Source organism: Salmo salar, chromosome 13 (genome assembly GCF_965601325.2).
Source record: "Salmo salar chromosome 13, fSalSal1, whole genome shotgun sequence".
Lineage (NCBI taxonomy): Eukaryota > Metazoa > Chordata > Actinopteri > Salmoniformes > Salmonidae > Salmo > Salmo salar.
The window spans coordinates 108080870-108103698 of NC_138303.1; the positions used below are offsets into that span (position 1 = coordinate 108080870).

The 22829-nt window shown below is 42.1% G+C and overlaps 1 protein-coding gene across 1 annotated transcript in view; it reads left to right on the forward strand.

Annotated features, from left to right (window-relative positions):
* Nucleotides 1-22829, forward strand: part of LOC106568507 (AF4/FMR2 family member 1) — a 95713-nt gene that overhangs the window by 30300 nt on the left and 42584 nt on the right. Inside the window, exons 5-7 of the mRNA XM_082959761.1 lie at nucleotides 4932-5762; nucleotides 8853-8934; nucleotides 10916-11051. Of these exons, the coding sequence (XP_082815887.1) occupies nucleotides 4932-5762; nucleotides 8853-8934; nucleotides 10916-11051 (1049 nt within the window). The remainder of the gene's footprint in view (nucleotides 1-4931; nucleotides 5763-8852; nucleotides 8935-10915; nucleotides 11052-22829) is intronic.

Below are 22829 nucleotides of genomic sequence, written 5' to 3' on the forward strand. Positions count from 1 at the left end.
ACTTGGAGTTTGCCAAAAGCCACCTAAAGGACATTCAGACCATGAGAAACAATATTCTCTGGTCTGATAAAACCAAGATTGAACTCTTTGGTCTGAATGCCAAGCATCATGTTTAGAGGAAACCTGGCACCATCCCTACGGTGAAGTGTAGCAGTATCATGCTGTGGGGATGTTGGAGACTAGTCAGGATCGAGGGAAAGATGAACAGAGAAAAGTACAGATCCTTAATGATAACCTGCTCCAGACCTTAGACTGGGGCGATGGTCCACTACCAATGAAACAATGACCCTAAGCACACAGCCATGACAACGCAGGAGTCTCCTTGAGTGTCCCAGCCAGAGCCTGGACTTGAACCCGATCGAACATCTGAGGCGAGCTGATAATAGCTGTGCAGCGACGCTCCCCATCCAATCTGACAGAGCTTGAGAGGATCTACAGAGAAGAATGGTAGAAACTCCGCAAATACAGGTGTGCCAAGCTGGTAGCGTCATACCCAAGAATACTCTAGGCTGTAATTACTGCTAAGGGTGCTTCAACGTACTGAATACCTATGTAATATTTCACTTTATTTTGAATACATTTACACATTTCTAAACCTGTTTTTGCTTTGTCAATATTGGGTATTGTGTGTAGATTGAGGGGGGGGGACTAATTTAATACATTTTAGAATAAGGTGGTAACGTAAGAAAATGTTAAGTCAAGGGGTCTGAACTTTATGAATGCACTGTGTATACAAAAGTATATGGATACGAATGCACTGTGTATATGGAAACGAATGCACTGTGTATATACAAAAGTATATGGATACCCCTTCAAATTAGTGGATTCGGCTGACATCACTCGCTACCGAGTTCCAAACTGCCTCTGGAAGCAACATCGGCACAAGAACTGTTCATCGGGAGCTTCATGAAATGGGTTTCCATGGCCGAGCAACAGCACACAAGACTAAGATCACCATGCGCGATGCCAAGCGCAGGCTGGAAGGGTGTAAAGTTTGCCACCATTGGACTCTGGAGTAGAGGAAATGTGTTCTCTGGAGTGATGAATCAAGCTTCACCATTTGGGAATCTGGGTTTGGAGGATGCCAGGAGAACACTTCCTGCCACAATTCATTGTGCCAACTATAGTTTTGTGGAGGAGGAATAATGGTCTGGGGCTGTATTTCATGGTTTGGACCCTTAGTTCCAGTGAAGTTACATCTTAATGCTACAGCATACAATGACATTCTAGATGATTCTGTGCTTCCAAATTTGTGGCAACTGTTTTGGGGAAGGCCCTTTCCTGTTTCAGCATGCCAATGCCCCTGTGCATAAAGCGAGGTCCATACAGAAATGCTTTGTTGAGATCGATGTGGAAGAACTTGACTGGCCTGCACAGAGCCCTGACCTCAACCCCATCAAACACCTTTGTGATGAATTGGAACGCCGGCTGCGAGCCAGACCTAATCGCTCAACATCAGTGCCCGACCTTACTAATGCTCTTGTGGTAAGTTCCCGCAGCAATGTTCCAACATCTAGTGGAAAGCCTTCCCAGAAGAGTGGACGCTGTTATAGCAGCAAAAGGGGGAACAACTCCATATTAATGCCCATTATTTTTGGAATGAGATGTTGGATGAGCAGGTGTCCACTTTACCAAAAGTAAGTTGTTTATATACCAGAGGATTAAATCTGGGCCTTTCCAGGTTAGAGGAACTACTTTATTGCTTTTCAGTTGTGTACTGCAGAAAATCCATATCAGATTGTAACAGGGGAGTCCGTTACGAGGCACATCTAGCTAATATGTTATTGTGCATGTTTCATAGTACTCACACCTTGAGGAGCTCTAGCAAGCTGTAGCAAGGAAACGGTGCCTAAATGATTTTATAATAGCATTTCATGAGGAATTGTTTATAGTACTACATCCTCATACACTGTACAGCAGTGGTTCTCAAAACTCATCCTAGACGGTTTACAATGTTGTTGTTAGCCCTGAACTAGCTCACATGATTTACCTAGTCAAGGGCTTGATGATTTAGTTGACAAGTTGAATCCGGTGTGCCAGCTCTGGTTGTAGATCAAACACATGGTTTTGAGAACCTCTGCCTAACAGACTACAGAGAGTAGGCTATGCAAGTAGCTATGAGATTTTGATAGGTTTGCCTCACACAGTTTGGTTTATTGATGACATCACTGAGGATGGGGCCATGTGGATGGAAATCCCAGCCTGTGATTGGAGACAGATGGGAACCCCCAGTCAGCCATGTCCTCTGGAAATAGATGGAATCCCCAGCCAGCCACTTCTTCTGTAGACCATGGAGCTGTTCGGGTAATGAGGCCTCTTGGAGCCACTACTCAGGAGGGAATGGGAACCCCTGAGGAGTACTCTAAACCGGAGGACCAACCAGTTGGTTCTGTCCCCCGTCAGAACCTGTCAGCTCCAGCAGCCGCTTGTTATTTAAAGCAGGGATGGTTTTGTCTAGAATGGATACAGCTTTAGTCTAAATTGACTTATTTTCATAGCAGGTTAATATAACTTGTGCAGCAAGTTGGGAGAATTGACATGGCAGATCAGGATAATTAGGTTAAGGTTAGGAAAATGGTTTGGGTTAGCTAAAATACAAAAAGTAATACATTTTTGTTGTCAATTTGACAAAAGCTATTTAGACTAAAGGTTCAGATATCTGAATTTGTAGTAATCATGGTCAAATTACCGACCATGAAATTAGTTATAAAATTGCTAAATCTTCTCTCTGCCCAATGGCAAAATGTGTAGAATTGCAGAAAAAGAACTCTGCATGAATCTCTGCAGTCAAGTGGGGCTGATAAAATGTTTTGCTTGCAAGGTGGGGGGGGGGTGCCCCGGAAAACACAACTTCGGTCCCCCAAAATGCTAGGGCTTTTGTCGGTATGGATGTGGGTACGCAGACCCTCTTCCTCATGAGTTACAATCAAAGTTGTCCACCCCTGATTTTAAAGGAACACAGTTAGCTATTTAGGCTCCTAGAAAATAAGAGGGTGCAGCTTAAAATAATGCAATTTGGTGAGGCTCTTTTTTAATTCCGTGTCTGTGTGCTGGTTGGCCTTGGTGTCCAGTGGGTCCGTGAGAGAGAGGCTGTATAATATATATTTTTAAACCTTTTATTTAAGTCAGTTAACATTCTTATTTACAATTACGGCCTACCAAAAGGCCTCCTGTTGGGACAGGGGCTGGGATTACAAATATAGAACAAAACACATCACAAGACACCACAACACTACATAGTCAGACCTAAGACAACAAAGCGTGATAGCAACACATTACGATGACAACAACATGGTAGCAGCACAAAACATGGTACAAAACATTATTGGGCACATGGGAAGTGATGCAGGGGTGTGTGTGTGTGTGTGTGTGTGTGTGTGTGGTCAGGGAAGTAGGCTAAGGCTTGAGACGTTTCTAAGCAATCCTTAAAAAAAAAAAATAGAAAATTACAAATGATTGTGAAAATATGAACCTAATAATGTTATTAGATCATTTTATAGTCCACCCTTTCTACTTAACACCGTCTCAATCACTTTCTTTCAGTCTTTTCTCCTGTTAACTCAGTTATTTCTTATAAAGAAGCACTACTTTCCCTTGGTGGCTGGCAGCTGTAAAGTATATCCCTTTACCATGGCTAAGCTGATTGCTTTGTTTGTTCAGTGGATGAATGGGAGGCTCTGTTTCCTTGGTCGGCTGCCTGTTGTGATGCATTTGGTTCATTCTGGCAAATCCTTATGTTGCGTTGTCGTCAGCTGGGTCTGTGAACAAGGCCAGCCTCTCAAGGTGAACAATGTTGTAGGATGTGAATTAGCTGTCACTAACATCCCAGGCTTAGGGTTAGGTACTGCTGGTTGATTCACAATGCATAGCGTCTCATATTGACCAGAGAGAGGCGAGGTAGGAGTCTTTTAGGGACAGGCATTGTACTTGCCCAGGCCATGTGAATTGATGGTGAAGCAAAGCGTAGGTGAATTCTTGGTCTTCACGAGGTGGTGCTGTACCAAAGGTGCTGGATAAATGAAGATGTCTTAGGCTGGTTTTTTTTCACCATTTTGACCCCAAAAATTGGCACAGTTCCCATCTGCTTAAGGGGTGGCTCTCCCATAGGCACCAATGCGATTGCAGCTTGGCCTGGTCTACTTAGTTCATTGACTGTATATGAACCAGAAATAAGGAGCCAGCGAGTTGTCTCGCTTTCTCTTCGGTTTCTGTGTCTTCTACTGTTGGTACTTTGGCAACCTTATTCTCCACCCTTCTCCTGACGTGTACTTGTGCACACTCCCCGCCATGCATTCCACAATAGTGGAAACTCCCTTCAAGCCAATGCTTACGCCAATCCTATACTTTAAAAAAAATCCATGACAGGGAGTGTGTTGGTGAAGGCTATTTTTCTATTTCCTGAACCACAGCCCAACGTTGCCCTTTTTCTGAGGAGGATGTTTTGGTGTGATGCAGTGAGCCCATACATGCAACCCACAGCCTGTGGGGTTAGCTAGCTAATGTAACAGAGAACTTCGTCTTGTCTACTCTCCTGCTTTTTAAAGGTCATATTGATTGGTTGCCAAAAAAGTCAGCTACATACAGAGACGAAGGGCAACAGTAATATTTAGATAGTTAAACTATCTAGAAAGAACACAGTTTAGCTGATTTTTCTATCTGTGAAACAACAGTTTCATCCTCACTGCATGTTACGGTGTTTTGGTTTTTAAAGGTAGACTCAGCGACACAAAGTAAACATTTTAGCAGTATCAGGTCAACTTTCGCAACAACAAAGAGCGTGTAGCAAGATGTTATTCTCCTCCTCAGTCTCAGACTGTATCGTTCTTATTCATTTTCAAGGCTAACTACTGCAGAGCTGATAAGAACCCTGCTATGATCCATCTTCTTAACAACACTGATGTACCTGAGTAACCTTTTCTTTTCTGTTTCAGACGAACAAAGGAGATGAGCTGTCCAGCCGTATCCAGAGGATGCTGGGTAGTTATGAAGACGTGAACAATCCCATCACTCACCAGTGTTTGGACAGCTTCTCTAAGGACCCTCAATCTCACGTCACCACAAAGTATGGGCGGCCATCTCGCAGCCGAGACCGAGCGAAGCCTCCATTCCAGAACCCTCCTCAGTACGGGGCAAGCCAGAGCCAGAGTGGTGGTCCTCCCCGTGGCAGCCACTCTGGCCAGCCTCTGAAGAAGATCCAGGGTCCTTCCTCCTCCTACACCCAGTCCTCCCTGGGTCTCAGCCAGGGCCAGGCCTGCCCAGACCCACACCAGAGAAAGACTGAGCTCTGGCCAGACCTGAGGGAGTGTGCCAGTCTTCCTCCAGTCCTCTCCGCCTTGTCCCCCCCAGCCGAGCCCCTATCCCCCCTACATTCCAGTGACCCCAGCGACTCTGAACACCAGGACTCCCCCCTGCACCCTGAGAGGCACCCGGCCTCTCCCCTACACCCCGACTCGCACTTCCCCATGGTGTCCCCCCTGGATGACCCCCAGAAAGACATCCCGCCTCCGGCCATCGAGGGGACAACCCTGCCCTCTCAGACCTTCCCTCCACCGCTGGCCTCCAAACCCAACCTGGTTATGCCCCAGAAGCCCACAGCCTACGTCCGGCCCATGGACGGCCAAGACCAGGTGACCAGCGAGTCTCCGGACCTCAAGCCCTCCCCAGAAGACTTCCATGGGCAGTCTTATCATGAACCTTTACCAGACTTGAAAAGCACCAAGCCCAGCCTTTCCAAACTGAAGATACCATCACAGTCTATAGAGGTAAGCAGAACCATGTTCTGTTTTTAACCGCGTGTGCGTGTGTGTGTGTGTGTGCGTGTTCCTTTTTTTGACTAGCCTATATAGCCTGCTGTGTGAGAAATATCAGTTAATACCAGACGCATAATGAACACACAAGCCTGGGAGATTGGGTTTGAACTGGACTTTAGATAAGAACTGGACGGTGGACTTTAGATGGAAGAAATAGTTGGTCAGCAAAGAGAAAGATAAACATCAAACTAACAAACCTTGAACATATCCTAAAATGGAACATGTATCAGATGGACCTGTTTCTTAGTTGGTTAATATTGTACTTTTGTGTGACTCGACTTGCTCTGGAAAGTAGCACTTCGATGTTTGATCAGCTTAAAACTACAGATGGATGACAATTTTTGGAGAGACTGCATTCATGTCCAGTGTCGATGTAGCTTATTGACACACCCTGTGAGGCTTGGTCAGCTCAGTGGAAATCATGCAGAACCAAATGTCAGATTTGCATGCTCTAGTCTAGTCCTATTCTCTCTATGGGGGAATATTTCCATAATTGGCATTGATGAGACTTTGTCTGTTTCCCAAATGGCACCTTGTTCCCTACCTAGTGTACTACTTTTGAGCAGGACCCCATAGGGCTCTGATTTAAAAGCAGTGCACTATAAAGGGAATAGGGTGCCATTTGGGAAGCAGACTTTGCGGTGGGACCTCATCCTGCCTGTTTACCTGCGGGAAGAACAGAAGACGGACACCAACAGCGAAATAATCTGTCCCCTAACTTTAGTGTATTCACACGTGTGTCCTGTAGTGATGGTCATTACAGTAGTCTCCAATGATAATGAATGCTCACCGAGACAGACAGGTGACAATTTGTCTCAATAAGTGAATTCTGGCATAATTAGCCTAGTCGTTAGGGTTGTGCATCTTTCTCTTTTTCATGATGATTTCACGCGTGTCTTGATACAGGGTCGCTTGGTAGCCTAGCGGTTAAGAGCATTGGGCCAGTAACCAAAAGGTCACTAGTTCGAATCCCTGATCCGACTTGGTTAAAAAAAGAAAAATGTCTGTCTGTGCCCTTGAGCAATTGCTCCTGTCTCTCTGGATCAGCGCTAAATGGATAAGATGCATTACCTTAAGATAGTGTTCATATTCCACTTATTGCAGCATGAATGCATTTTTTTTTTTTTTTTTTCTTCAAAATAAATCTCACACACTACAATGGAAACAGGATACCCCCATAATGACAAAGTGAAAACATGTTTGCACATTTTATTGAAAGTTAAATATCTAATTGACGTAAGTATTCATACACACAGAGTCAATGCATGTCAGTGACCTTCGGCAGTTGTGAGTCCATTTTCAAGTCTTGCCATAGATTTTTCAAGTAGATTTAAGTCAACTGTAACTCGGCCATTCGGGAACATTCATTACTTCTTGGTCGGAAACTCCAGTGTAGAATTGGCCTTGTTTTAGGTAGAGATCGACCAATTTATGATTTTTTAAAACACCGATACTGACTATTGAAGGACCAAAAAAAGTCGATACTGATTTAATCGGCCATTTCAAAAAAAAAATAATAATATATATATATATATATATATATATATATATATATATATATATATATATATATATATATATATATATATATATATATATATATATTTTTTTTTTTGGTGGTTCAATATTCCCAGTAAAGAAATATTTGGTTGCAGTTATTATACAATTCCTTCGATATCATGGCTTGTTTTTTGCTCTGACATGCACTGTCAACTGTGGGACCTTTATATAGGCAGGTGTGGCTTTCCAAATCATGTCCAATCAATTGAATCTACCACAGGTGGACTCCAATCAAGTTGTAGAAACATCTCAAGGATGATCAATGATAACAGGATGCACCTGAGCTCAATGTTCGAGTCTCATAGCAAAGGGTCTGAATACTTATGTAAATAAGGTATTTCTATTTTTATTTTTAATACATTTGCTTAAATTTCTAAACCATTTTCTCTGTCATTATGGGGTATTGTGTGTAGGTTGACGAGGATTTTTATTTTAATACATTTTAGAACAAGGCTGTAATTTTAACAAAATGTAGAAAAAGTCAAGGAGTCTGAAGACTTTCCGAATGCACTGTGTATAGCACAATCAAATGGTTTTTGACCGTTTGGAAGTTTTTATGGAGTGATCTTCTCGCTTCGTCCATGCAGTGCGCCTTGCAAAAGATTCCTCGTTATACAGGGTTTAGTTGATAATTTCATATCTAAAAATGACCATATACACTGATTTTGTTTAAAGAAACACTTTCAAAGCTATTGCTGATGGTGAAATGAAACAATCCAAGTAAAATCTATTGTCAGCCCCGTTCAGCAGGTAGACAGACGAGTTGTCTTCGGTAGCTTACTTTTATTCCAGTAAAACACAATTAGATGACCAGTAACCAAGGAAGTGACATGGGTTGTCACTCAATGAAGAAGACTCATCAATTGTCACAAAAGATTATGTATTTTTGGAGGGTAGAAAGAATGTAATATAATCAATAGATTTTGTAACGTTTGAATCCATTTTCAGAGCTATGCAGGCTAGATTTGGACCAATTTCACTAATCACCTCATGGCCCTCATCAAATCCAACTAGAGAATTCTCCGTCTGGTTGTTTTCACAGGGATTTTTCCGGATCAAAATGGGGCTTAGGTGGTGGGCATGGCGAAGGTGTGACACATTTTGCGATGGTTTATGCCGTATTCTTATTCTGAGTGACTCAAACATTATAGCAAAACCAATCATGACATTTTTTGGAATTTTAGAGTCTCCTTTTCAATTTGTATTTTTTTTATGTTGCCTGTCCAAGACTTTTCTATGCATAAAATAACCCTGGAAGAGCTGAGCTTGTTGACGATACTGTTTAGAGCCAAGATTATTCTCTAACTTTCTCTCCACCTAGAGAGGACATCTTCTGAGAGCAGAGCAGCACACGTCATAGTTTTATTAAGCCAGCCTTTCCAAGGCTGTCCACAATCCAGTTATATTAAACGTCTCTCTTGTGTGGAATGTGGCCAATCTCCTGTCCTCCCCCTCTACCCCCTCTCACCCTCCCTCCCACAGCCCAGGCTGCACCTGCAGCAGCTCTGCTCATTGTTGGGGCCCCTTTCTCGCCCTGCCCTGGCCCCTGCCTCGCCTGGCCCTGGTACACGTGGACACTAACCCAGCAGTGCTGATTTGGCAGGCTGCCGTTTCCACCCATTTGCGGGCGCTAATCCAGCAGAGGATAGCTGTGTAGTGACTCATAACCCCGACCCTTCAACTCACCCCCTCACTCTACAAACTGGACACGAAAAAAGCTGACGGGTCAGATAACTCCCCTAGTCATTGTCAGAGGGGCACATCTGTTCTAGATTATATATTTCTATCTGAACATTCCACAATGTTACGTCTTACTGAACACATGCAGCCCTGATGTTCCATTGATTTTGAATCCATAGTGAATGTCTTGGAGAGTGGGTGATGTTCAGGTGTTTTGTGTCTGGGGTTCCATTGGTTATCGAGCTTGAAGCTGCCTGCGCTCTCCCTCCCCGGATAATTTGAAGCATTGTGCTTCTACTCTGCTGTCTAAGCCCTGCCTCAGTCATACAGTAGTGTAATGCTTCTGCCATTTTATATTTTTTTTAAATTATTTTTATTTTATTATTATTATTATTATTATAATTTTTTTTTTTTTTTTTTTAAGAATGGAATTTAGCACAATAATCTCTCTCTGGTTGTTTGCCTGGGCAACTTAGACTCTGAGACACCCGGGAACTTTAGAGTGTGGCTGAAGGTACTGAGAGAAACTGTTTGGTTCAGTACATTTCCACATAGACCTACGAACTAAAACTAAAGAAATGCCTGCTTGTGAACGATCTTCAATACGCTCAGCAAATGTTTGCTGTTTTTAAATAAAGTACTGATTTACAAAAGTGAAGCCGAGACTAAACATAGTAATAAACATAGTAAAGCGTTGGATCTGTAGCACACATGTTGGCCATAATGACGTACGCTTAGTAGTGCGGACAGTCGGGAAAGTCTTCTGGGGTCAGTGACGAGGTTGAAGTAAAGGCGCTCCGAGAAATGGGTGTGTGTGTTTGTGTGGCTTTGCACTTCAGCAAAACGCCCACACGCACGCACTGTCATTAGGCCCAGCATTCTGGTGATTGTTTAACACGCAGTGAGACGATCACAGTCAGTAGTAATACATGGTTGTTGAGGAGGCTTCTCTGTAGCCACTGGCCAAACTCAAGGTAGGCCAAACGGATTCCTAGATTTTTATCACACAGCTGTACATTTCTGAGGCTGTATTTATACATCAGCCAAATTGTTTTTTCTACTATTTGGTCTCTTAACCAATCAGATCAGATCGTTTGGCCATAATTGGGCTGCCTATGTAAACACAGCCTAAGTCTCTCACCTAGAACTGCAATGCTCAAAGTAGCTAGACTATACTACTACCTGTCTGGTACACATAAGGAATGCAGTGAGGTGGTGTTGCTATGGTGATTGTTTATGTTGTGATCCAGACCTGCTTCCTGTTTGGAAACAGTCCATGCCATTGTACCCCATCCTAAATCCCCAGCGTTGGTTAGTCGTGTGTGTGTGTGTTGGAATGTGGCTGAGCAGTAGTCTGGTGGCCGACTACAGTAGTATGGGGTTTGGAAAGAAGGGTGTGTCGTGTTAACAGTAAATATGATTCATCTTGGCTACTGAGTTAAAAAAAAAAAAATTAATCTTGACATTTCGAGGCATACTCTGTAGGATTGCCAGGGACCTCATGATACCATATCGTTACGATACTTAGGTGCTGATACAATGTGTGTTACGATTCTATATGTATTGTAATTCGATGTTCCAAACATTGCTCACCATATGTCTGCTGCATATGTCTGCTGCAGAGACATGAGAGAACTAGTTTTGATCAGTCATGGAAATAATAGTGCAGACTTTTCTTTTTTTTTTGCTCCCTATTTAAAAACAAGATGGAGAACAAGCTATGGAAAAATACTGGGATTTCGGTTCAGATGCAGCCAACTAGCGCAAAAATTATATTGCGACATTGTCAACCCCCCCCCCCCCCCCCCTTCAAGAGGCTGAAGAAATTCGGTTTGACCCCCTAAGACCCTCACGAACTTCTACAGATGCACCAATGAGAACATTCTGCACTGCCTGCAACCGCACACTGCCTGCCCTCCAGGAGATCCACAGCACCCGGTGTCACAAGAAGGTCAAGAAGGTCAAGAAGATCAAGGACCTCTGCCACCCGAGCCACGGCCTGTTCACCCTGCTACCATCTAGAAGATCATCAAGGACCTCAGCCACCCGAGCCACGGCCTGTTCACCCTGCTACCATCTAGAAGATCATCAAGGACCTCAGCCACCCGAGCCACGGCCTGTTCACCCTGCTACCATCTAGAAGATCATCAAGGACCTCAGCCACCCGAGCCACAGCCTGTTTACCCTGCTACCATCTAGAAGGCAGAGACGGTACAGGTGCATCAAAGCTGGGACCGAGAGACTGATAGAAGCTGTTTATCTCCAGGCCATCATTAGCCAATCATTAGCCGGCCTCTGCCCGGTACCCTGCCCAGAACCTTACACTGTCCCTTTAGAGACTGCTGCCCTATATACATATTCATTGAACACTGGTCACTTGAATAATGTTTACATACTGTTTTTCCATACATTATCTATACTGAAGAACAAACTTCAATGATTTTACTGAGTTACAATTCATAAAAGTAAATTAGTCAATTTAAATACCTTTTTTTATTAGGCCCTAATTTATTGATTAGCAAACCTAATATACTAGCTAGTTAGCTAGAAAGCTAAGTGGTTAGCTTATTCCAGATTAGACGGAGTCTGAGGACAAAGTGAGGGAAATGATCTCGGAGAAACTGAAGATGGACCACAGGAAGATCTGAGTTGGAGTGCGCCCACAGGACTGGAAAACCCAGCACCGGCCCAGGTGACAGGCCCAGGTGACAGGCCCAGGCCGATAGTGGTCAAGTTCCTGAGGTTCAAGGACATGGTAGCGGTTCTGGAAAGAGCCAAGAACTTGAAAGGAGCAAACATCTTCCTCAACAAGGACTATCCTGAAGCTGTGTGCCAGAAGAGAAAATAACTATCCCGGCCATGAAAGCTGCCAGAGCGCGTGGGGACATTACTTACATCTGATATGACCGGCTCATTGTCCACCCTCCCTCCCAGGAGCCTGGAAGTAATGAGAGAACCAAGCCTATGGGTTCGTAGCTTCAACCCCGCAGCACACACACGCACACACACACACACACCAAATGATTAATGGACAAAATGTATATTTAGCTTTGTTTGCTCTTCTCCATATTATGACTATCTTGGAGAAGCTACCCAGGAAAGGGCTGAAAATAGCCCATATTAATATGTAGCCTTAGAAATAAGGTTCATGAAATCAATAAATTGCTAACATCAGATAGCATTCATATATTAGCTATTTTTGAGACTCGCTTAGATAATTCCTTTTATACTGCAGTAGTAACAGGAATGCTTATGGGGGAGGTGTTGCTATATATGTGTGTATATATATATGTATGTGTGTATATGTATATGTTCGTTCGTTCGAGAAAATCTCATGTCAAGTGTTATTGAAGTGTTGTGGTTGCAGCTTCACCTGCCTCATCTAAAGCCTATTATTTTGGGGTGTTGCTATAGGCCACCAAGTGCTAACAGTCAGTGTCTAAATAATGTGTGTGAAATGCTAGATGGTGTATGTGATGTAAACACAGAGGTGTACTTTCTTGGGGACCTGAATATTGACTCTTTCATCAAGCTGTCTGCTCAAAAGGACGCTTCACTAACCAGTGCCTGTAATCTGGTTCAGGTTATTAATCAACCTACCAGGGTGTTTACAAACACTACAGGAACAAGATCATCCACATGTATTGATCACATGTTTACTAATACTGTAGAACTCTATTCTAAAGCTGTGTACACACACACACACATTGGATGTAGTGATGACAATATAGTGACTATATCTAGGAGAACCAAGGTTCCTAAAGCGGGGCCTTAAAATAGTGTTAGAGATCATACCAAAGTTATTGCTGTGACTCTTATGTGAATGGTGTAAAAAATGTGTTGGTTTGGCGTGATTTAATAAGGAACATCCAGGCGCTACTCCTTAATGAATGTATGAAATTGCTTCTTCCAATTATTGATAAACATGCAACTGTTAAACTAACTTTTTAAACTGGCTCCATGGATTAATGAGGAGTTGAAATATGGGGGGGGGGGGGGGGGTCAGTCAAAGGGAGTGGCTAAGTCTGGCCGACTTACTGGAAATTGTGACTAAACTTAACAAAAATAAGAAACGGTTATAAAGCCAATATCAATGATATGGAAAACAGCTTTGGCATACTTTAAATTACGTTATGGGTGGAAAGACACATTGAACTCCATTGAATCAGATGGCTTCCTTTCGCTTTCACTGAATCAGATGGCTTCCTTTCGCTGAATCAGATGGCTTCCTTTCGCTGAATCAGATGGCTTCCTTTCGCTGAATCAGATGGCTTCCTTTCGCTGAATCAGATGGCTTCCTTTCGCTGAATCAGATGGCTTCCTTTCGCTGAATCAGATGGCTTCCTTTCGCTGAATCAGATGGCTTCCTTTCGCTGAATCAGATGGCTTATTCATGACAAAACTATGTAATATTGGCTATTATTTTAATGATTACCTCATTGCCAAAGTGGGTGAACTTAAGCAGGAAATGCCAACAACGAACAGTGAGCCATGTATTCATGCATAAAAATAAAAAAAAAATAATAATGAAAGAAAAGCATTGTAAGTTATAATTTTGTAAAGTTAGTGTGGGACAGGTGGAAAAATGATTGCTCAATACTGACAACTCCTGGCATTGACAACTAACACGGAACCCAAACCGGCTGCGCCATCGTGCATCAATTTATTTTGTCCCCCAACACCAAACGCGATCAGGACACGCAGGTTCAAATATCAAAACAAACTCTGAACCAATTACATTAATTTGGGGACAGGTCGAAAAGCATGAAATATTTATGGCAATTTAGCTAGCTTGCACTTGCTAGCTAATTTGTCTGCTGTTGCTAGCTAATTTGTCCTGGGATATAAACATTGAGTTATTTTACCTGAAATGCACAAGGTCCTCCACTCCGGCAATTAATCCACACATAAAACGGTCAACCGACTCGTTTCTAGTCATCTCTCCTCCTTCCAGGCTTTTTCTTCTCTGGACTTTATATTGCGATTGGCAACTTTCATAAATTAGGTGCATTACCGCCACTGACCTTTCGTCTTTCAGTCACCCACGTGGGTATAACCAATGGCACGTGGGTACCTGCTTCTATAAACCAATGAGGAGATAGGAAAGGCAGGACTTGCAGCGCGATCTGTGTCACAAATAGAACTGACTTCTATTTTTAGCCCTTGGCAACGCAGATGCTCGTTGGCGCGCATGAGCAGTGTGGGTGCAATAATTGGATAATATAGATTTCTAAATGTATTTTGTAACGCTCGCGTACGCAACGCGGTGTAGTCAGGGTATTAGATGGAAAGCTGCTGAGGATGGTAGCTGACTCTATAGCCACTCCTATCTTTAATCTGAGCCTAGAGGAAAGTCTTTGTCCTCAGGCCTGGAGGGAAGCCAAAGTCATTCCGCTACCCAAGAGTGGTAAAGCGGCCTTTACGTGCTCTAACAGCAGACCTATAAGCTGCCAGCTCTTAGTAAACAGTTAGATTTTATTTTTTTTTTTACCAAATACAATGCTATTGCTCAGTAAACAAATTAACAGGCTTGTAGAAAAAGGCAATCAACATGTTCTGACTGCACTGATACACATGACTGATTGGTTGCAAAATATTGACGATAAAATGATTGTGGGAGCTGTACTGTTAGATTTCAGTGCAGCCTGTTGAGAACTTGTTTTATGGCTTTTCAACCTTTGCTATATCGTGGATTCAGAGCTATGTATCTAATAGAACTGAGGGTTTTCTTTAATGGGATGTCAAACATGTAGGCCCTCTAGTTGAAATATTTTACCGACGACACGCCACTGGCATTAAAGCCTGTTCTTTATCTATTTGAGATTCTTCAAAGTAGCCACCCTTTGCCTTGATGACAGCTTTGAACACTCTTGGCATTTTCTCAACTAGTTTTATGAGGTAGTCACCTGGAATGCATTTCAGTTAACAGGTGTGCCTTGTTATAAGTGAATTTTGTGGAATTTCTTAATGCCAGTCAGTTGTGTTGTGATGAGGTAGGGGTGATAGCCCGATTTTGGTAAAATACCATGTCCATATTATGGCAAGAACAGCTCAAATAAGCAAAGAGAAACGACAGTCCATTACTTTAAGACATGAAGATCAGTCAATCTGGAAAATTTCATAGACTTTGAAAGTTTGTTCAAGTGCAGTTGTAAAAACCAAGCGCCATGATGAAACTGGCTCTCATGAGGACTGCCACAGGAAAGGAAGACCCAGAGTTACCTCTGCTGCAGAGGTTCAAGTAACACACATCTCAACATCAACTGTTCAGAGGAGACTGTGTGAATCAGGCCTTTATGGTGAAATTGCTGCAAAGAAACCCCAACTAAAGGATGCCAATAAGAAGAGACTTGCTTGGGCCAAGAAACACGAGCAATGGACATTAACCGGTGGAAATCTGAGCTTGCCTTTGTGAGACGCAGAGTAGGTGAACTGATGATCTCCACGAGTGGTTCCCACTGTGAAGCATGGAGGAGGAGGTATGATGGTGCTTTGCTGGTGAAACTCTGATTTATTTAGAATTCAAGGCACACGCTACCACAGCGTTCTGCAGCGACATGCCACACCTCCAGGCTGTGTAAGGGCTATTTGACCAAGAAGGAGAGTGATGGAGTGCTGCATCAGATGACCTGGCCTCCACAATCACCCAACCTTAACCCAATTGAGATGGTTTGGGATGAGTTGGACCGCAGAGTGAAGGAAAAGCAGCCAACAAGTGCTCAGCATATGTGGGAACTCCTTCAAACTGTTGAAAAAGCATTCCTCATGAAGCTGGTTGAGAGAATGCCAATAGTGCAAAGCTGTCAAGGGAAAGGGTGGCTACTTAAGAAATCAAAATATATTTTTGGGTTACTACATGATTCCATATGTGTTATTTCTTAGTTTTGATTTCTTCAATATTATTCTACAATAGTAAAAATAAAAACCCTTGCATGAGTTGGTGTCCAAACTTTTGACTGGTACTGTACACGTTAGCAACCACAGCTAATGAAGTCACCGAAGCCCATAACGAGGCGTTGCAGTCAGTTTTGGAATGGGTGGGCAGTATTAAGCTGGTCCTAAACATCTCTAAAACTTAAAGCATTGTATTTGGTACAAATCATTCCCTCAGCGCTAGACCTCAGCTGAATCTGGTAATGAATGGTGTGGCTGTTGAACAAGTTCAAGAAACGAAATTGCTTGGTGTAACCTTGGCTTGTAAACTGTCATGGTTAGAACCATATAGATTCAGTGGTTGTAAAGATGGGGAAAGGTCAGTCCGTAGTAGATGTTCTGCTTTTTTGACACCACACAACACAAAGCAAGTCCTGCGGGCTCTAGTTTTATCTTGATTATTGTCCAGTCATGTGGTCAAGTGCTGCTAAAAAATACATAGTTAAGCTTTAGCTGACCCAGAACAGAGCGGCACGTCTTGCTCTTTATTATAGTCAGAGAGCTGATTTTATAAATACTATACTACTATAAATACTATGCATGCCAGTCTCTCTTGGCTAAGAGTTGAGTAGCGACTGACTGCATCACTTCTTCTTTTTATAAGAAAGTGTTGATAACGCACAGCTCTGACACGCACACTTACCTCACCAGACATGCCACCACGGGTCTCTTCACAGTCCCCAAATCCAGAACAAATTCAAGAAGGCCTGCAGTATTATATAGAGCCCTTATTACATGCAACTCTGTTCCATCTCATATTGCTCAAATAAACAGCAAACCTGGTTTAAAAAAATATATAAATCGACACCTCACGACACAAGGCCTCTCCCTGATTTGACGTAGATAGTTTGTGTGTATGTATTGATATTAGAGGTCGACCGATTTTATGATTTTTTGATATCGATTATTGGAGGACAAAAAAAGTCCATGCCGATTATTATTTTTTTTTATATTTGTTTTATTTTTTTATTCATTTATTTTTTATTTATTATTTTATTTATTTATTTTTATTATTTTTTATGTATGTATGTGTTGTAATAATGACAATTGCAACCATACTGAATGAACTTTTATTTTAACTTAATATAATGCATCGATAAAATCAATTTAGTCTCAAATAAATAATGAAACGTGTTCAATTTGGTTTAAATAATGCAATAACAAAGTGTTGGAGAAGAAAGTGAAAGTGCAATATGTGCCATGTACAAAAGCTGATGTTTAAGTTCCTTGCTCAGAACATGAAAGCTGGTGGTTCCTTTTAACATGAGTCTTCAATATTCCCTGGTAAGAAGTTTTAGGTTGTAGTTATTGTAGGACTATTTCTCTCTCTACCATTTTGTATTTCATATACCTTTTGACTATTGGATGTTCTAATAGGTACTTTAGTATTGCCAGCCTAATCTCGGGAGTTGATAGGCTTGAAGTCATAAACAGCGCAATGGTTGAAGCATTGTGAAGAGCTGCTGGCAAACGCAGGAAAGTGCTGTTGGAATGAGTGCTCTACGAACCTGCTGCTGCCTACCACCGCTCAGTCAGACTGCTCTATCAAATCATAGACTTAATTATAATATAATAACGCACAGAAATACGAGTCATAGGTCATTAATATGGTCAAATCAGGAAACTATAATTTCAAAAACAAAACGTTTATTCTTTCAGTGAAATACGGAACAGTTCCGTATTTTATCTAACGGGTGGCATCCCCTAAGTCTAAATATTGCTGTTACATTGCACAACCTCGAATGTTACGTAAAATTCTGGCAAATTAGTTCGCAACGAGCCAGGCGGCCCAAACTGTTGCATATACCCTGACTCTGTGTGCAATGAACGCAAGAGAAGTGACACCATTTCCCTAGTTTAATATTGCCTGCTAAGATGAATTTCTTTTAGCTAAATATGCAGGTTTAAAAAAATATACTTCTGTGTATTGATTTTAAGAAAGGCATTGATGTTTATGGTTAGGTACACATTGGTGCAACGACAGTGCTTTTTTTTCTCGCAAATGCGCTTGTTAAATCACCCGTTTGGCGACGTAGGCTGTGATTCAATGATAAATTTAACAGGCACCGCATCGATTTATATGCAACGCAGGACAAGCTAGATAAACTAGTATTATCATCAACCATGTGTATTTAGCTTGTGATTATGTTAAGATTGATTGATTGTTTTTTTATAAGATATGTTTAATGCTAGCTAGCACCTTAGCATGTCTCCTTGCTGCACTCGCATAACAGGTGGTCAGCCTGCCACACAGTCTCCTCGTTGAGTGCAATGTAATCAGCCATGATCGGTGTCCAAAAATGCCGATTACCAACTGTTATGAAAACTTGAAATCGGTCCTAATTAATCGGCCATTCCGATTAATCGGTCTACCTCTAATTGATAGACTATATATATATATATTAGACCTAGATTGTGTGTGTGTATGTATGTACACACATTTAAAAAAACAGCACATATATGATAGATATACATCTATCTATCATATATGTGCTGTTTTTTTAAATGTGTGTACTTCTGTTCTTGTCTATTTTTAATGCTCTGTTATGTAATGTACTGTGTGGACATGTGGAAGAGTAGTGGTGGCTTTCGCAAACGCTAATGGGGATCCTAATAAAATACAAATATTTGAAAAGCAACCTTGCTAACAGCTGAGAATCCCCTCCTGGATCAAGAGCGTTGCTGTCTCTAATATTTGGTTTGTGCGTGCAGCAAACAGAGTATTTTTTTTTTTTAGTTAGTTGTATAACTTTATGAGCTGGGATGTCTGTCCTACAAATAGTTTTCGGACTGTATAAAATGTTTGCAATGCGCTCGTTAGCGTTTCTCTATAGGATGTTTTTACATACACTTGTTAGCATTGCTGACCTTCGGATTACAGAAGCCCAGTGGGGTTTTGAAAATAGAGGCCCTTGTGTTCAGTGCCAAATATCCCGGTATGACCATCTGGATACCGCCCAAGCCTACAGTATTCTAGCCATGGATCATCCTATATAACTACTGCTGAACACTGTTTCTATTCATATACGGTCCATACTGTCAATACACACCATTGACATACATACAGTTGAAGTCAGAAGTTTACATACACCTTAGCCAAATACATTTAAACTCCGTTTTTCACAGTTCCTGATATTTAATCCTTGTAACAAATATCTTGTCTTTGGTCTGTTAGATCACCACTTTATTTTAAGAATGTGAAATGTCAGAATAGTAGTAGAGTGATTTATTTCATCACATTCCCAGTGGGTCAGAAGTTTACATACACTCAATTAGCATTTGGTAGCATTGCCATTAAATTGTTTAACTTGGGTCAAACATTTTGGGTAGCCTTCCACAAGCTTCCCACAATAAGTTGGGTGAATTTTGGCCCATTCCTCCTGACAGAGCTGGTGTAACTGAGTCAGGTTTGTAGGCCTCCTTGCTCAAACACACTTTTTCAGTTCTACCCACACATTTTCTATAGGATTGAGGTCAGGGCTTTGTGATGGCCACTCCAATACCTTGACTTTGTTGTCCTTAAGCAATTTTAAGCCAACTTTGGAAATATGCTTGGGGTCATTGTCCATTTGGAAGACCCATTTGCGACCAAGCTTTAACTTCCTGACTAATGTCTTGAGATGTTGCTTCAACATATCCACATCATTTTCCTGCCTCATGATGCCATCTATTTTGTGAAGTGCACCAGTCCCTCCTGCAGCAACGTACCCCCACAACATGCTGCCACCCCCATGCTTCACGGTTGGGATGGTGTTCTGCGGCTCGCAAGTTTCCCCATTTTTTTTTTTTTTTTTTTCTCCTCCAAACATAACGATGGTCATTATGGCCAAACAGTTCTATTTTTGTTTCATCAGACCAGAGGACATTTCTCAAAAAGTACGATCTTTGTCCCCATGTGCAGTTGCAAACCGTAGTCTGGCTTTTTTATGGGGGTTTTGGAGCAGTGGCTTCTTCCTTGCTGAGCGGCCTTTCAGGTTATGTCGATATATGACTTGTTTTACTGTGGATATAGATACCTTTTGTACCGGTTTCCTCAAGCATCTTCACAAGGTCCTTTTCTGTTGATCTGGGATTGATTTGCACTTTTCGCACCAAAGTACGTTCATCTCTAGGAGACAATGTGTCTCCTTCCTGAGCGGTATGGCTGCGTGGTCCCATGGTGTTTATACTTGCGTACTATTGTTTGTACAGATGAACGTGGTACCTTCAGGCATTAAGAAATTGCTCCCAAAGATGAACCAGACTTGTGGAGGTCTACAATATTTTTTCTGAGGTCTTGGTTGATTTCTTTTGATTTTCCCATGATGTCAAGCAAAGAGGCACTGAGTTTGAAGGTAGGCCTTGAAATGCATCCACAGGTACACCCCCAATTGACTCAAATGATGTCAATTAGCCTATCAGAAGCTTCTAAAGCCATGACATTTTCTGGAATTTTCCAAGCTGTTTAAAGGCAGTCAACTTAGTGTATGTAAACTTCTGACCCACTGGAATTGTGACACAGTGACTTATAAGTGAAATAATCTGTCTAAACAGTTGTTGGAAAAATTACTTGTGTCATGCACAAAGTAGATGTCCTAACCGACTTGCCAAAACTATAGTTTGTTAACTTCTTTGGGGCGGTATTTTGATGTCCGGTTGAGAAGCATGCCCTAAGTAAACTGCCTGCTACTCAGGCCCAGAAGCTAGGATATGCATATAGAAAACACTAATGTTTCTAAACTGTTAAAATAATGTCTGAGTATAACAGAACTGAAATGGCAGGCAAAACCCCGAGGACAAACCACCCCCCCCCCCCCCCAAAAAAAGGATTTCATCATACAACTGATTTCAATGGCTGGCAGTTTTATAATGGGGCGAAATCGTGCCCGATTGCAGTTCCTAGGGCTTCCACTAGATATCAACAGTCTTTAGAAAGAGGTTCATGCTGGTTTTTGGACAAATGAGCCAGAAATTGTAGTTTTTCTAGGTGGCTCCCATTTTGGCTGTAGTGTTTCCAAGTGTGTGAATGAGAGCGAGTTCTTTGTTATTTTTTTCCCGGTAAAGACAATAACGATTCTCCGTCTTAAATTTGATCATTTATTTGCGTATTGGGGTACTTAATGTTTGATTATAAACGTTGATTGACTTGTTTGGATAAGTTTATTGGTAATGTTTGGGATTCATTTTGTATGCATTTTGAAGGAGTGAAACCGAGTGGATTTTTGACTGAAGCGCGCCAGCTAAACTGAGTTTTTATGGATATAAAGAAGGACATCATTGAACAAAAGGACCATTTGTAATGTAACTGGGACCTTTTGGAGTGCCAACAGAAGATCTTCAAAGGTAAGGCATATATTATATCGCTGTTTCTGACTTTCGTGTCGCAACTCCCTGGTTGAAAATGATTTGTTATGCATTTGTGTGCTGGGCGCTGTCCTCAGATAATCGCATGGTTTGCTTTCGCCGTAAAGCCTTTTTGAAATCTGACACGGCGGCTGGATTAACAACAAGTTAAGCTTTATTTTGATGTATTGCACTTGTGATTTCATGAAAGTTTAATGTTTATAGTAATTTCATTTGAATTTGGCGCTCTGCAATTCCACCGGAAATTGCTAGCGTCCCACTAGTCCGCAAGTAGTTAACAAGACATTTGTGGAGTGGTTGAAAAACGAGTTTTAAATGACTCCAACCTAAGTGTATGTAACCTTACGACTTCAACTGTATATATTTATATTCCGGACTCACATTGCTCTTTTTGATACTGCTCATTCTGTCTTAATTATTTTATAAACTTGTGGATGTGTGTGTTGCGAGATATTGCTGCTCTGTTGTAACTAGAAACATAAGCATTTCGCTGCACCTGCGATAACATCCACAAATCTGTGTATGCCACATATAAACTTTGATTTACATGTTAGGTTGGGATGCCCCTCTCTCTTCGCCCAGCCCCAGGTGGTGTAGTTCTGTCTGAGCAGTAGTAGCCAGCGAACGCCCACACACACACACACACACACACACACACACACACACACACACACACACACACACACACACACTCCCCTCCTTTTCTAAAGACTAAATCCTGGAACCCTTGATGTGTGGCTATCTACATTTAATGACCTAGTCAGCACTGGTTGGCTAAGTATTAAGTGGCTCTCCGGTCCAGGCTGTGTTTGTGCTGTGGTGTGGCATTGTTCACTCCAACAGAGAGAAAAGCCCTCCCCCACCCCTCCACGCTTAGTGCTGTTTGTGTGGTAGCCAGCCAGGCAGCTATTGACCTCAGCTGCCACTGAGAGCTTGCCAGCAGCAGTTCTCCACTCAGCCCTCCCTTCAGCAGCACAATACATTTGCTTTGTCATCACCACCTTACGTAACTATTGCTGTGAGCTGAGTGAGGACCACTTTAGTCCCCTTATCTGAAACATGGAAACCTGAGGGAGGGGGGGGGGGGGGGGGGGGACACAGCGAAAGACTTGTCACACAACACCATGTTTTCTGCTGAAACTTTTTGTTGTTGAGTAGAAATACCGTATCGGAGACATAATCCCTTCCACAGTTTTTATAAACAAATATTTCACTTCAAGATGGTATGTTGGAGTACAGTAGTTGGTCACTAACCCCTAACCACTGTTATTGTGCAGCAGTAGTCTGAGGAGAAGAAGTCTGATTTGTATTGCCTGTGGTTTGACATCTCTACTGTTTTGTGGTGTTTGTCCCAAAATGGCACCCTATCCCCTACATAGTGCACTACTTTTGATTTAGAAACCATAGGGTCCTGGTCAAAAATAGTGCACTATTTGGGGGTGTAGCCTAGGAGTCAGTGGGTAATTGTCTGAGTGCTGTTATGTTGATGAGTCAGTCTGTCTG